This window comes from Dicentrarchus labrax, unplaced genomic scaffold (genome assembly GCF_905237075.1).
Source record: "Dicentrarchus labrax unplaced genomic scaffold, dlabrax2021, whole genome shotgun sequence".
In the NCBI taxonomy this organism is placed as follows: domain Eukaryota; kingdom Metazoa; phylum Chordata; class Actinopteri; family Moronidae; genus Dicentrarchus; species Dicentrarchus labrax.
In genome coordinates, this window is record NW_026136713.1 from 25,403,224 (window position 1) to 25,417,350 (window position 14,127).

General features: G+C 41.3%; 1 protein-coding gene across 1 annotated transcript in view; it reads right to left on the reverse strand.

Moving 5' to 3' along the window:
- The window catches only part of sfmbt2 (Scm like with four mbt domains 2), a 53,417-nt gene that overhangs the window by 16,051 nt on the left and 23,239 nt on the right, over window positions 1-14,127 (reverse strand). Inside the window, 3 exon segments of the mRNA XM_051419851.1 lie at window positions 810-907; window positions 1,504-1,753; window positions 2,835-2,923. Coding sequence (XP_051275811.1) covers window positions 810-907; window positions 1,504-1,753; window positions 2,835-2,923 — 437 coding nt within the window.

Consider the following 14,127-nt stretch of genomic DNA (forward strand, 5'->3'; position numbering starts at 1 on the left):
TTAAAGCTCTAACCTGTAACATCATCCTCATTAAACAGTGTATAAGCTCTGGCTCTATGTTCTATATGTAGTTGAGTTCTTCCATTATCCCAAATGTTTCCAACAATGTTCAAACTCACAGAAATCTGTCATTTTATGACGCCATCGATGGATCGTTGGGCTCCCGGTAGAAAACTCCTGAACCATGAACACTGAAGGAATCCTAACCGGGAGAAGCTGACTGCAATGACGCCAACGGTGGTGAAGACAACAACTCCCATGATCCCACGCTGCTTCAACACCTCATCACACATATTTTGTTATTGTTTGGATGTGAGAGACCCCCCAGTGTTAGAAACTACGGACTGTACGTTTAAGCAACTATATAATTCAATATACAGCATAGGGAGAATAAATTAAGATTTACTTGGGTTTAAATTGAGTTTTTCTTTCAAGGACATTACTATTTTTCCTAGAATTGGCACCAAATGACCAAAATTCTTTCAAGGAAACTGATTAGTAATTACAGACCTGTAAAATTTTGTATTTATTGACTCAGTTTAATCATAAACCAGCCGCAGACAGTAGAGCTAAGAGTGACAGGGAAACACAACTCCTCTCCCCCCGGTCGGCAGTCTGGCTGCAACACACACACACACACACACACACACACACACACACACACACACACACACACACACACACACACACACACACACACACACACACACACACACACACACACACACACACACACACACACACACACACACACACACACACACACACAGTGTGAGGAGCAGAAATGTGTGTAAACTGCAGCAACTCACCTTGAACACCGCCAGCGGCAGCGGGTTCTTTGCTCCGTCGTCTTGAGCGTCCTCCAGAGCCTGCTGCCAGTCGGAGGGGCTCTTCAGAGACCTGAGCGCTGGGGACAAAGGATACAGAAAGTCAGTTTTTTAGGATCAAATGTCATCATGTAACTGACACCTTAATGGTGTGTTCCTGCTGGTTTACTCACAGGATCATTTATATTTCCTCACGTTACTCACACGAGGAACACAAAGACAATATTCATCCTTTAATCTTGTTTACTGCGGCGGTATGAGCCCATAATAAACAGATATAGCTGTGATTTAGTGTCAATAAATGGATCAAAAAGATGCCGAAATAACTGAGAGTCTGAATTCAGTCGGTCGGTCCGCAAGGCGACGAGCAAACAACTTTTAAAATGCCTGTTTTCTGAATGGAGTTTGGCTGATCGGGGCTATGCTAACTTAGTTCATAGTAACATAAAACCAATAGCTGGAATCAATTAACAGTCACATATTTTCCAACTTCTCCTCTCTTACTTTTCTCCGAGCAAAGCTTTTCTTTTTCTTTTTTTTTTTTTAACAGAAAATGAATTAGCAACAGTTACAGCAACAGAGGGCTAAAGAGGAAAACATGATCCTTAAGTATTATTAGGTTTCTCACACACACTATAATAATGTTTGGCGAAGTAAATGAAAAGCAGATTATCACCTGTTGGCGGCTCTAAGGCGAGACGGTTCTCCAGAGCCCAGCCGAGCGGGCGGAGCCGGACATCCAGGTAGAACAGCCAGACGTCCTCATCGTGCTGGTCGTCAGAGAGACCGGCGTAGCGCAGGCGGAGCCTCCCTCCCACGTTCTGGATGACTCGAGCAGGCCAGTAAAGGAACGGGTCGGAGACGTCCTGAAGCTCCGAGACGGAGCCGTCGACGATCAGATCCACTGTGTTCTTCCCTCTCAGAGGCTGACGGAGACACACACAGTTATTCATTCAGAAATCTCATCATCTCATCGGTTAAAACCAAAGCGGGGGGAGCTTGGGAACTACATTCTGAGAAATCATTTTCCAGGAAATTTTCCAGGAGTTTTCTTGACAATACAGGACAGAACTTTCTCCCGGTCATATCATTTACAGGTAGGCCTTGAAGATGATCAGCGTTTATGGGACTTTCCAGTGGCTGCAGCTTTTAAGTAACAGTTCAAATTAAGTAGAATTTATTGTATTTTACAGAAAATGTACCTCCTGAAAGGGAAAGTATGTTAACATATAATTAACATCGCTGTGCTACTGAAAAATTAGCCCACCGCGGTTCCTTTGTTGCACGTTATTCCCCATCTCTTTCCTCACTTCCTTCCTGTCATCTTTCTGCAGCCCTTGTTTTAAATAAAGGCCCCAAATGTTGCAATCAGAAAGTGAACTTTTATTGAGTCTGGTTAGTTCAACAGTCAGGAAACAGTTCTTATTGCAGTGACCTAACAGTTAAATATACCCTTTGTATGAATCCTTCCTCTATTTTCTCACAGGGGAACTGTAATGAGAGTCATTACAACCATATCCACAACTTATCCAACAGTTCCTCCAAGTTCTGCCTCTTACTTTCTCTCAGCGACTCTTTTAAAGAAACCATTCCCCAAGACTTTTCCAGGACGTTTTCCAGGAGTTTTTCCTTGACAATAAATGCTGGTTCCAATTGTGATTTCTTTTGCTATTTTTTCAGTCTTCCATGACAATGACTTAAATATTTTTAAGTTTTGACTGCCGGTCGGAAAAAGCAAGCAGTTTCAAGATGGTATGTTGGACTATTATCTGTTATTTTATTAACCAAAATAATAGGCATAATAAACGTGGTTGCAGCCCTAGGTAATATCACCACTTAATATCATGTTTGGGCAGTTTTAGTGTAAGAATATTGGCACTGGCCTTCAGAAAACAGCTGGATCTGACTCCTAACATCCAGTAAGTGTGGGCCAATATTTCAAATAAATCAAATCAATAAAAAGAGGGCTCAATAAGACAAATGGCTCTTTAAGTGTAAAGGACTCACCCCCTCCAGCAGGTTGGCCGGTGCCGTCCTGGAGCCGGTCAGGTCCTGGACGAGGAACTCTGTCCAGTCGCTGTATTTCTCCTTGATGGCTGCAAAGAGACAAACACAGAGCAAACAATCAAAGTGTGGAAAGTGAGCAGGCTGTTGTGTTGTTGTACATTATTAATTGTGTGCCACTTCGTTGCTGCTGACACCAGAGAACTGCACGCATGAGTACGCACAAAGACACACTCACTGGAAACACTGGATCGGTTCATTAAAACTGCAGATGTGAAGTATTTTAACAATGAATTTAAGCATTTTTATGTGAGAAAAAATTCAAGTATTCAGTGTTTTCCTGGAAAAGCCTGTGAGGCCTTTATGGCTTCAGTCACACTGCAAACATTAACGTTCAATTCAGATTTCTGGCTGAGATCAGACTGCACGTACAAAAAAAAAGTAAGATCTGGCAGTGAACACATCGAAATTAAAAACACTGTTGCACTGAAAGATGTCATTTAAATGTTAATGTGCACGGTGACAGCTGCAAATTTGAGGAAAAAAATAAATCAAATGGGCAAAATAAAGCCAAAACGTTGGATTATGGCTTTCTGAAGAGCAGCGGTGGTGATTTATGTGCAGATGTGAGATCAGCGGTGGAAACACAAACAGGTGTCATTCAGAATTTCATAAATCAAAAGGTCACCTGTCGACTCGTAACTTCCTCTGCGAGCAGTAAATGGAGCACGAATACAAAATGACTGTTGAGACTGTAATCACACATTCTGTGTCTGGGTTGAAGACCACGTATGAAAGCAGCCCCCAATCACAACGGAAGACTGAGAGACAGATCTGGGGCACAAATGTGTGAAAGGAAAGCACTGAAAGCTTAAATATTCTCAATATTAAAAAAGCATATATTCAGGTTGGGGTTTCCCCCCCAAAATACCCAGTGAATTATTAATACTATTATATTATCAACAGGTGGAAATCAAATTTAAAACACACACTAATAGAACAGTCTGAAAAAAGACCTGATCTCAGTTTGTGGGGAACATGAGGGGAATTACGTGACTCAAACCTCCTCCAAAGTGATCACACAGATGACTCAACACCTCAACAAAAAACTAAACTCTGTCACCTTTGAGCTGGGAGGTTTGTAACACGCTGCTTTAGTTTTAACTACTTAATAAACTGGTGTGACAGGTCATTCAAGCACGCTCCTGAAGAGAGGTCTAGTTAGAACTTGTGCAGGTTTAATAAGGGCGTGTACCCGCTTTCATGATCAGAAAAGCAAGAAAACTGCTACAATAAACACCAACCGCATTATCCATAAATCAACTTAAAGTCTCTCTCACCCTCATACACACTTGTTTTTGGTCAGTTGTGTAATTTTAACCTAATTTTAACCGTATCCACTAAAGTATTACAACAGAAACATCTGGAGATTGAATACAATTACAAAATATCTTGCAAATAGTCTCTAGGGCTGCGTATTGGCAAAGATCTGGCGATAAGTATCGCGATAAAGGCATTACGATTCAATATACTGAGATGTATTGTTATCTGTGCTATGTAGCTGTTCGGAGGTTTAAACACAAAAATTACAGTGTTTTTGAGAATCGATACAATATCATAAAATATTGAATCGCAGTATTTTGTTTTGTGACTTCGATTCTCAAAAACATATTATTGATCTTTGTATTTAAACCCCAAACCACTCGGCAGCAGTGTTGTAAAGGTGAACTGAGGACTATAATCGTAACCTCTGTATCGTGATACATATCATATCACCAGATACTAATACTTATTAACACTGCATCATTAAACAAGGAGGAACAAAACCAGGGTTAAATGTGTCTACTGGTACATTAAATGACCGTTTGTGAGTCCTGGATTGCCAAGAAAATATTTTGAATTCCCACCATGTGAATAGATTTGTGTCCCTACAATGTGACCAAATCTCAACACACACACACACACACACACACACACACACACACACACACACACACACACACACACACACACACACACACACACACACACACACACACACACACACACACACACACACACACACACACACACACACACACACACACACACACACACACCAGGTGGACCAGAGCTCTGTCTTTATGCTATAAAGCCGAATTCCAGCAGATTCGCATGGGGGACATGTGGTTTCAGTGTGCTTCCTGTTTCCCACAGTGCAACAGTTATATAATTCTTGCTCATTCTCCTGATATCAGCCTCCTGTTTACCCCTCACCCTCCGCCCCCCAACATGCAGATTCCTAGGAATTCGCAGAAGATGCTGAGCGGCCTTCAGCATCCTGCATGTTTCTGACTTCAGCAAAAACACACAAAAAAAACCTCCACAAAGTCAGACACTTGTTACTGACACTGAAACGTTGCAGGATGAGTCAGAGTTACCGAATGACTCCAGCACACTGTAAGAACTGACATTCCCTGCAGCAGCGATTAGCATCAAGCTGAAGTGAAAGTGAAATGTAGTCCCCCACGTCGATAAGGAAACAGGTTCTGGATTAAGGTTGTTATGGTTGTTAATGTTCTTTATGAAGCCTGTTCACTTAGTTTGCTGGGCGAGAATTACCAAGCACATAGAGCTAAAGATCGTATGTTTATTTCAACACACAGCTGCTTTTATAAGCAACAGCTTAAAGACTGCATGAAACCGAAAGCAGCAAAAACAGGCAGCTACAGAGAGACTTGTTGGTAGTAAATAGTCCTGAATGTGTGCTACGTTGGTCCGGACTGGGAGCTCCCAGTGAACAGCACGGCCTGACCGGGGCCGAATGCAGCATCTGATGCTGACGGAGGCCAATTACCCAACAGGGAATAAAGTACAGAGGTGGTTTTATTGCAGGGTTTGACTCCTAAAAGTTGAAGATGGACGGGTGAATGTCCTGATATTATTGGTTGAAATCACTTAGTTCATGCTGACGTAACTAGAGTCACATTAAGTTTTACAGGAAGACACAATGATTGGATTTTAATATAACAATACAAAGAAATTAAGGTTTTTTTGGCATATATATAATATATTGTTAAATATGGGTACAATACGTCTGAGGATGTGATCTTACACAGATACAGACAAAAATACTTTACTGACTCAGTAACAGTCATATCATTTAGTATGCAGCCGTTTAACAGCTTATTTGAATCCCGCAACTTTTTACCGGGAGGCTAGTGTCACTGACGTTAAAACCACAGAGAGAAGCTGTGGTCGTTACAACAAAAAAATAAAAGTTTTCACCCTTATTAATCTGAGCAACAACATCAACCTCTCGTACAGTGGCATATAGAATGAACGCTCTTCAGTTGCCCCACTAACACTATCTTTACACAGACTGAGGGGACAAATTAGATTATTTTATAGAAATAAAATTCTCTGCTGCTGGTTGAAAGACAATACAATCCTGTCTGTGCTTGATTAAGGTGATGCTGTATATATATATGCAGGTGCTTCCTCACCATCACATCTCATAAGAAAAGGTGGGAAGCTCCTCCATAGGGTTTACCTTTAAAGCTCTACTGCAAAAAATGTGACCTCTGCTCTCTGGTTACATTTAACCTACAATGTCAGGTCTCAGGACTTTTTATCATTAGCTGTATATTTCCAAATCACACTTGTAAATTATTTTCTGTCCATGTTTAAACTGCATATATTAAAAAGTCTACAGTAGCCCAGAACAGACAAACAAAAACGCTGCAAACACCGGCGCTAGAGAGGGGGCGTTTATTATCAAAATTAAGCCTTTTCTAGTTTGTTTTAGGAATGTCACAAGAATCAATTCTTGCAGAGCGAACATCAGCTGAGTGCCGAAGTCATTCGGTACCACGTTGGTTTCCGTCATTAACGATGATTTTCTCACCCGCTGATATTTAAACGGAATCGCAGATGAAACAAACGCAAGTTGTGTTTTTTGGGTGACTTTATAAAACTCTGAAGAAAGCAAACTGGTGTGTGTACATGTTGGAAAAGAGCGTTTTATGAATGTTTTTTATGCACTTTCACACGTTTTGTAATATTTCTGTGGAAAATTTTAAAGTTTATTAAATAAAAGAAAGAAAAGAGAACTGATGGGAAAAGCCAGGTGAACAGATTAAAGTAGTTTGAGTAAATAAGAAAACATCTATAAGAAAAGGGGCCACTGTAGTTATTTTTTCTAAGTTTTTCGTATCGTATCGAGAATTGTGAGATTTCAGTGCTGGTAAATTTCCGGTATCATGCATGGTGACATCCCTCGTCTGTTTCAGAAACAGCTGTTTAGAAAAGTGCTTTCGTATGATTTGATTTGATTAAATACAGCTGACAGTTCGCTCCACAGAGGCTGCTCAGGACTTTAAATACATAATTGACTCGTGAGACCGAATCAATAAATCCTCTCGGGGCTCTGGACTCCAGAGGTCCCGCCTGAATCAAATCAACAACTGTGGAAACTTGCAGGCAAATAAATCAATGTGTTTTCCTGTGAAGGTAACGTGGACAGTCTCTGTGGCCTGTATGCTCTCAGTACGCCTGTTTAATAACGCTGTTTTTTCCTGTGAGACTATTTTCTTTCCCTGCTGCTGCTGGACTTTGTAAGCTCTCTCTCTCTCTCTCTCTCTCTCTCTCTCTCTCTCTCTCTCTCTGTTGATGTCGGCATGCAGAAATAGATAAACTATTTTTACAGATCCTGCCGAGATTAGTCATGAAGCCATTTAGAACTCAGCCGAACGGTAGTAGCAGAAGCTCAAACATGCAACCTCACCCCCCTTTTACCTCCCTCTTTTTCTTACCCTCTCCCACCTTTTTTCCTGCCCCGGCTTGCAGCTTCATTATACTATATTTTTATATAAATAATGATCTGTTTTACTGAATTTCCTTCCCAAAGGCAGCAGACACGTAGAGGTGAAAGCTTCACATAACAATAAGTGCATAATTAACCTTGAGGGAGGAGATCCTCAAACACTCCCCCACTCTTCCCCATCACACAGCCAACCTCCCCCCCTCTCTCACAGAGGCCCAGGCTGCAGAGCTGGCTGAAGTCTCTAAGCAAATATCTCACATTTAAACAAACAAATATGAATTTACATGCATGAAACCTGATATATGCATATTCTGCCAGCTCCTCTTCTCTTTAAACTCCCGGCTCCGTGCACAAGGCCTGTTTAAAAGCTTTACTTTAGCTAATCAATGTTGTAATTAAAGAAGAAAAATCGTCTCTGTGTTTTTAGCTGCGATCACAGGAGTGCAACAGATTCTAATCAGAGCTAATGGGAGCAAATTACGCCTGATTCCCTCTCTGTCTTCTGCAGTCATTATGCGCTGGCATGGAGATGAACAGCCCTGAATGCACACGGGTAGAAAGCCAAGTCAATTCAAACAATTACCTACTCCCATTTTAACTGACAGGCTTTCCAAACAGGCATAATGACTGCAGCACGCTGCCGCATGTAAAATGTCACACGGAGCAGTTTATGGAGAGACGTTTTCGCTGTTGTGTTTGGCCGCCCGGACAGTTCCACACGTATTGTTAACATTTTTATAGCCTCGTTCATGACAGGGTAGGGGATATTAGAGCAATTTGTGTAAATATGAATTACCTTAGTGATGTGTTTGTGGTGAGTGCTAAAGTGCCCCACGGGAGCGCGCACACACACACACACACACACACACACACACACACACACACACACACACACACACACACACACACACACACACACACACACACACACACACACACACACACACACACACACACACACACACACACACACACAGTGAGGATGTAAGTGTGTGGGTTTCGTCTTTGATTCTCGTTCAGGGAAAAATAACCCACTCAAGTACTAAAAAAGGAATGACTAAATGGAGCCTAATCAATCATGCAAAAAGGAGAACACACACTCTCTTATGTACAAACAAACTCGCATTGTGAGCTTATGCAAATCTGGATGTTACAGCAGGGAGGAGTCGGTGGAATATGAACTCAACTAGAACGCCTTCAACAACAAAATGCAGCCTCATCGTTCATTTGAATGAGAGAAAAAGTTCATCCTGGCTCCACTTCTGCATCAGCAGCACAGGACAATTAAATACAGGCAGAAGGCTTTGTGTTAAACTGCTGTCTATAAATGCAAGTCTGCCTCTATGGGGGGTCGCTTACATCAACACAATAAGAAAAGAAGCAGCGTGGGATCATGGGAGTTGTAGTCTTCACCACCATTGGCGTCATTGCAGTCAGCTTCTCCCGGTTAGGATTCCTTCAGTGTTCATGGTTCAGGAGGTTTCTACCGGGAGCCCAATGATCCACAGAGGTCTCCTCCTCTCCAACACAAACAGACCCGCTGATTAAAACCACTAAACACACTGAATAAAGCAGTTCCACCTTAAACACACTGAATAAAGCAGTTCCACCTTAACAATCACTGCTTCTCCCACGCTGTTGGACAGACAAAGGACGTCCCGGAGGGGCTGCGAGCCGAGCTGCTGCTAACGTTAGCTCAGCTTGTTTCTCTGATAACTTAAGATCCAGACGTCCGATGACTAAAATCCTTCATCCGGTTCAAATCTAGAGTTAACAACAAAATCCTTATCCTTACTGTGATTTTCAGCTATATTACTGCAAGATAATTAACTGTATGCTAATTATAATTTAATGCAATTATTAGCCAGAAATTTACTGTAAAAGTACAATAATATTTATTACAGTGTAGACATTTTAAAGCGGTTAACAATTAAATAAAATGAACATTGATAATGAAATAATAATTAGTTGGAGCCTTCAATCAAGATTACTTTGCGGTATATAAATAAAGCAGAACACGGCCTGATAATGTCCAACACTTCCAAATGATGCTGTGGTGGCAAAATCAGTTCCTACCCCAGAGCAATCTATGCAAAACGCCTCAGAGGTCACACCCAAACTCAAGCAGCTCCTTTTATTTGTCTCCCAACAAAGCAAATGTACACCACAGAACACTACATCTGTGTGTGTGTGTGTGTGAGAGCGAGCAGGAGACGGGGTCTATCTCTGAGAATCATCTCCAGCAGGCTCTGGCAGGAAGCACTGTGGTGAATTCATTAAGCAAATGATCTCTGTCAGGATCTGTGCAGCGAGCAGCTACCGTACCACATGACCAAACTTGTGATGTAGCTTTTAAAAAACTTCTTTACATGAATGGATGATCCACAACATGCACATGAGAGAATGAGAGACTGTGTCTGAACAAGCTTCTCCCTCCTACCTCCCCCCTGAGTCTACCCCCGAAGCTTCATACACAGTCAAAATACCATAAATATGTATATTAGGGTTGAATAACGCTCTCCCTGTCTGGATCCGGAGTGAGAGAAGATGATTTATCTGCTTTTTACTCCTCAGAGATTCACATTTAGTGTGCAATTTCCTGTTTAAAATCTATATACTCTTACTAATAAATACACAAAAACAGCCTCAGATTTGGCTAATATTCTCACTACAGCATGGGCATGAGGTCAAGGGTGAAATCTGTTTCCATATTAACGAGCGTATTAAATAAAAACTTGCCAACAGCCGTTCGCTCATAAAGCCTTATAACGTACGTATATTAAAGACATACTGTTCCCTATCCACACTTATTCTGAGCCTCACTTTTAATATTTGTAAGTAAACAAACTGGAGTTCACATTAATTAAACACAACTCAAAAATGAACTGTTGAAGCAACTCTTACTTTTGACGGTATAATCTCAGAAAAGTAAAGTTTACTTTATATTGTTATAAAAGTGTCTATATATAACGCTGTATAGTTTTTATTTCAGTTTTTTAATCATCATAAGCCCAAATATGCATCCAAATATTTCTTAATAAATCCCCCAAAGTGTAAAGATTTTATGTTAGTCACATTAAATACATTAATTGGCTACTATTTTGATAAGCAATTCATTATAAATTGTTTGACAGGTGAAGTAATAATTTGCTTTAGTGGAAGAAAACAGTGAATTTGAACTTTTGAAGAAGAAGCATTTAAGTGACTTTATTCAGATCAATTATGTTCACATATTTTAAATAAGTTTGGAGAAATGCTGCATATGAAAGTAACTTCAATATAATTCATTTACAGAAATTATCTTGACAATAAAAAAACTCAAATATCTTTTCATGCTTAAATGTTTGAGTTTAAATCAGGTTTGTGATTATATTCTTGACAAGTGAATTTCCCCATTGTGGGATTAATAAAGTTACCTATCTATCATTTCACTTCAAATTGTCACTGAGCTCAACTTACAACCCAGTTTAGACTCAACCTGCATCAGACCCAGCTACCACCCTCACACTTGGACAGGCCTTTTTAATACTTTCTCATATATATGTGTAATAAGGTTATTGATCCCAACCCACTGACTGCACTGTTTGGCAGGAAACGCCCATACCAGCAACCGCGTGGGTGCCATCACCTGATCATCAACACTTGTGAGTATGTGTCTCGCAAGTGGAGATCGACCCACGGCTCGTGGTCAGGCGGGTTCGGGTCGACTCGTTAGAAAACATTGTGCGTTCAGGCGGGCTGGTCAAGTGACAAAGCAGCGTTCTGAGTAAGTTATTAATAATTTAACTAATCATTTCTTCCCCTCTCTCTGGTAAAACACACACAAAAGAGCGGCGCTGTGCAGCATCCAGCAGCTGCTCGCTGTGAAGGATTCACTGTCTGTGTGCACGGTGCGTGAGAGAGAGAGAGAGTTTAATGAAGGGTTGCTTGTTTTACTGACATTTAACAGTACAACAGTATTGAGTATGAGCTGGAACCTGCATGTAGATGATTTTTAGGGGTCACATTTCCCTCTTTTGTATATTGGGAGCATGAAGTCATGTTTACTTCCGTTAAACCGTCTTTCAAATGACTTTTTAATTTCTAAAAAAAATGAGCAAATTACGCAACAGAAGAGCTTGCAGCGCTGCGGACTCACACGCCAGTCTCGCAAACAGATATGCTGATTAATGCCGGCGCTGATTTGATGAGAAAGCTCAGTTCAGTTAGCAGAGGAGCATCTGAAGTGGAGAGGCTGAGACGGTGTGTGTGTGTGTGTGTGTGTGTGTGTGTGTGGGGGTGAGTTTCATGAGTAAGCAGGTCGGACGAGGGATTTAGGTTTGTTTGCTAACGCGCAGTCCGTCCAGTTCGTTTAAATCCGTACAAATTCAGGTTTTGCACCTTCTGCTCAATCCGGGAGGGGAATGAAATCACGGTGAGGTGGTTGATGAAAGGGAGTGAAAAAGTTCAGTCTCAGGAGGGAATTTTTTTAAACCGCCGAGCTACAGTTTTATGTAGAGCAGCTTCAAGTCGTTGGAGTCAGAGTGAAACCGTCTGAAGATGTCAGGGTGGAAAAATCACAGTCAACCTCGAACTATAACCCTTCCTCTAATTCATGTTTTTATTTCTTTAAATTCTGCTTTGACCCCTCACAGATTACTTCATTCTGTTACAATGTGCTAAATATAAAGTTTTTAATTTAAGGATTTTATCAAATAACAAACAGTTGCTGGTTTCAGATGCATTTGCTTTTCTTTACAGGGCTCAGGTTGCTTTTATTCACCCAGATACCTGCCATCAAGAGTTCTGCCCCCGTCTGAACACACAACACAGCACACTGATCACATGCACACTCATTTCCAGAATATTCCACATTTGATAAAGAAACAGCATGTTCCTAATTAGGTTTTATTCCAAATGGAGCATTTTCTGATTGATACAGAATATGCTTGTATTACTCAGGTTTTAGGAGCTTTCTTTGCACCCACATTTCTGGTCTAAAGGAGAAACACACCCACTGTTTAGGTCTTTTCAGACGGGGAACTTTCGACGGGCCTTTCATTCTCCATGAGAGGCGAGCGGGCAGCTAGGGAGGCGCAGACCATCTGAGAAACTGTCTGCCGTTGTGCTAGTCTCAAACTTTTTCCCACACGATGCACAGTAACTACTGACAACTACAGTGGATGAGAGATGCAGCAGCTTACTTACAGTTATGACTAATGATCCTGATTTAGCTATCTACAATAAACTAGTTATTCTGGTTCAGGTTGGCAGCAGAGACTGCCAGTAGTACACAGAAGCAAGCGTGACGTCACCCATCGGTTTGTGGACTCCCGTTTTGAAGCCTCGAGTTTGTCGTTGCGGTCGTCGCCACGGCGGTTTGCCAGACCCAGCGCAGGTGACGCACTGCGAGGACGGACTCACTGAGAACGGACTGTCAATCACAAGGTCAACACGCTCTAAAGCAAAGGGTCTAAGTGCATATTGTCATCGATATCTCTCTCAGAAAAGTGGACATTTGAACATCTGCAATTCAGTGAGTGTCTGCTGAGGAAGATCATGTGAAATGATGGAAAGCTTTAGAACAGCTGTCAGTTATCAATGTTGTAACTATTATATCTCAGCATTGTGACTGAAAGGTTGTGGCTGCTGGAAAACACTGCAGGGAGCACATTTACATGTTCTATATGTGTTAAGTGATTATCAGTGAAGCCAAACATCCCTAACCCACCCACTCACATCATACCTAGGAAAGGAACCATCACTATACACAGTGAGAAAAACAGAGAGAAAGGAGAGGAAGCAGTACTGTAGCAGTCCTAAATGACCAATTATTACATATATTACAGTATGTATACACACATGCTGCCTGTGATGTCTCAACAAAGCAATGTGCATAATGTAAATTTAACATTTTACTCAATTAATTCAGAATAAATTGATATTTTAAAAAAGGTCCAGTGTGTAGGAGTCAGTGGCATTAAGCAGTGTTGTTGCAAATTGAAACTCCCTCGCTTCACTGTCTTCTTCCAAGCGTGAAGCAGAAACTATGGTGGCTGTGAAAAGCACTTAAAACCCAAACGCTGGGGATGAAAAAATTAGACTGAAGACAGATTATGACGGACTGATAATATCCCGGTTGGCCTGCCCAAGTAAATGTATATAGGGGAAAGACTGAATACAACTTTATATATTTATAGAGACCGCAGATAAATCTGTTGTGTGTGAATATCTGCTGATAACAATCAGTGGCCGATCAATCGGAGCACCCGTATTTGTTTCTACAGTCGCCAAGAAAACAACCAATCACTGCCTCCGTAGTTTCTCCTTCGCTCTTAGAAAGGGAGGGTGAAGCTGCTGGATGCCACAAAATCTTTAAACCACACAAACTTTCACTTTATCCTGACAGTCGGAGATGAGACAGATAATCTGTGAAAAAAATCAGCTTCCTCTGGTTCCTCCTGGTGCTCCTAATGGTATCTGCAAGAACCCACCGGTCCCGAATGAAAACAA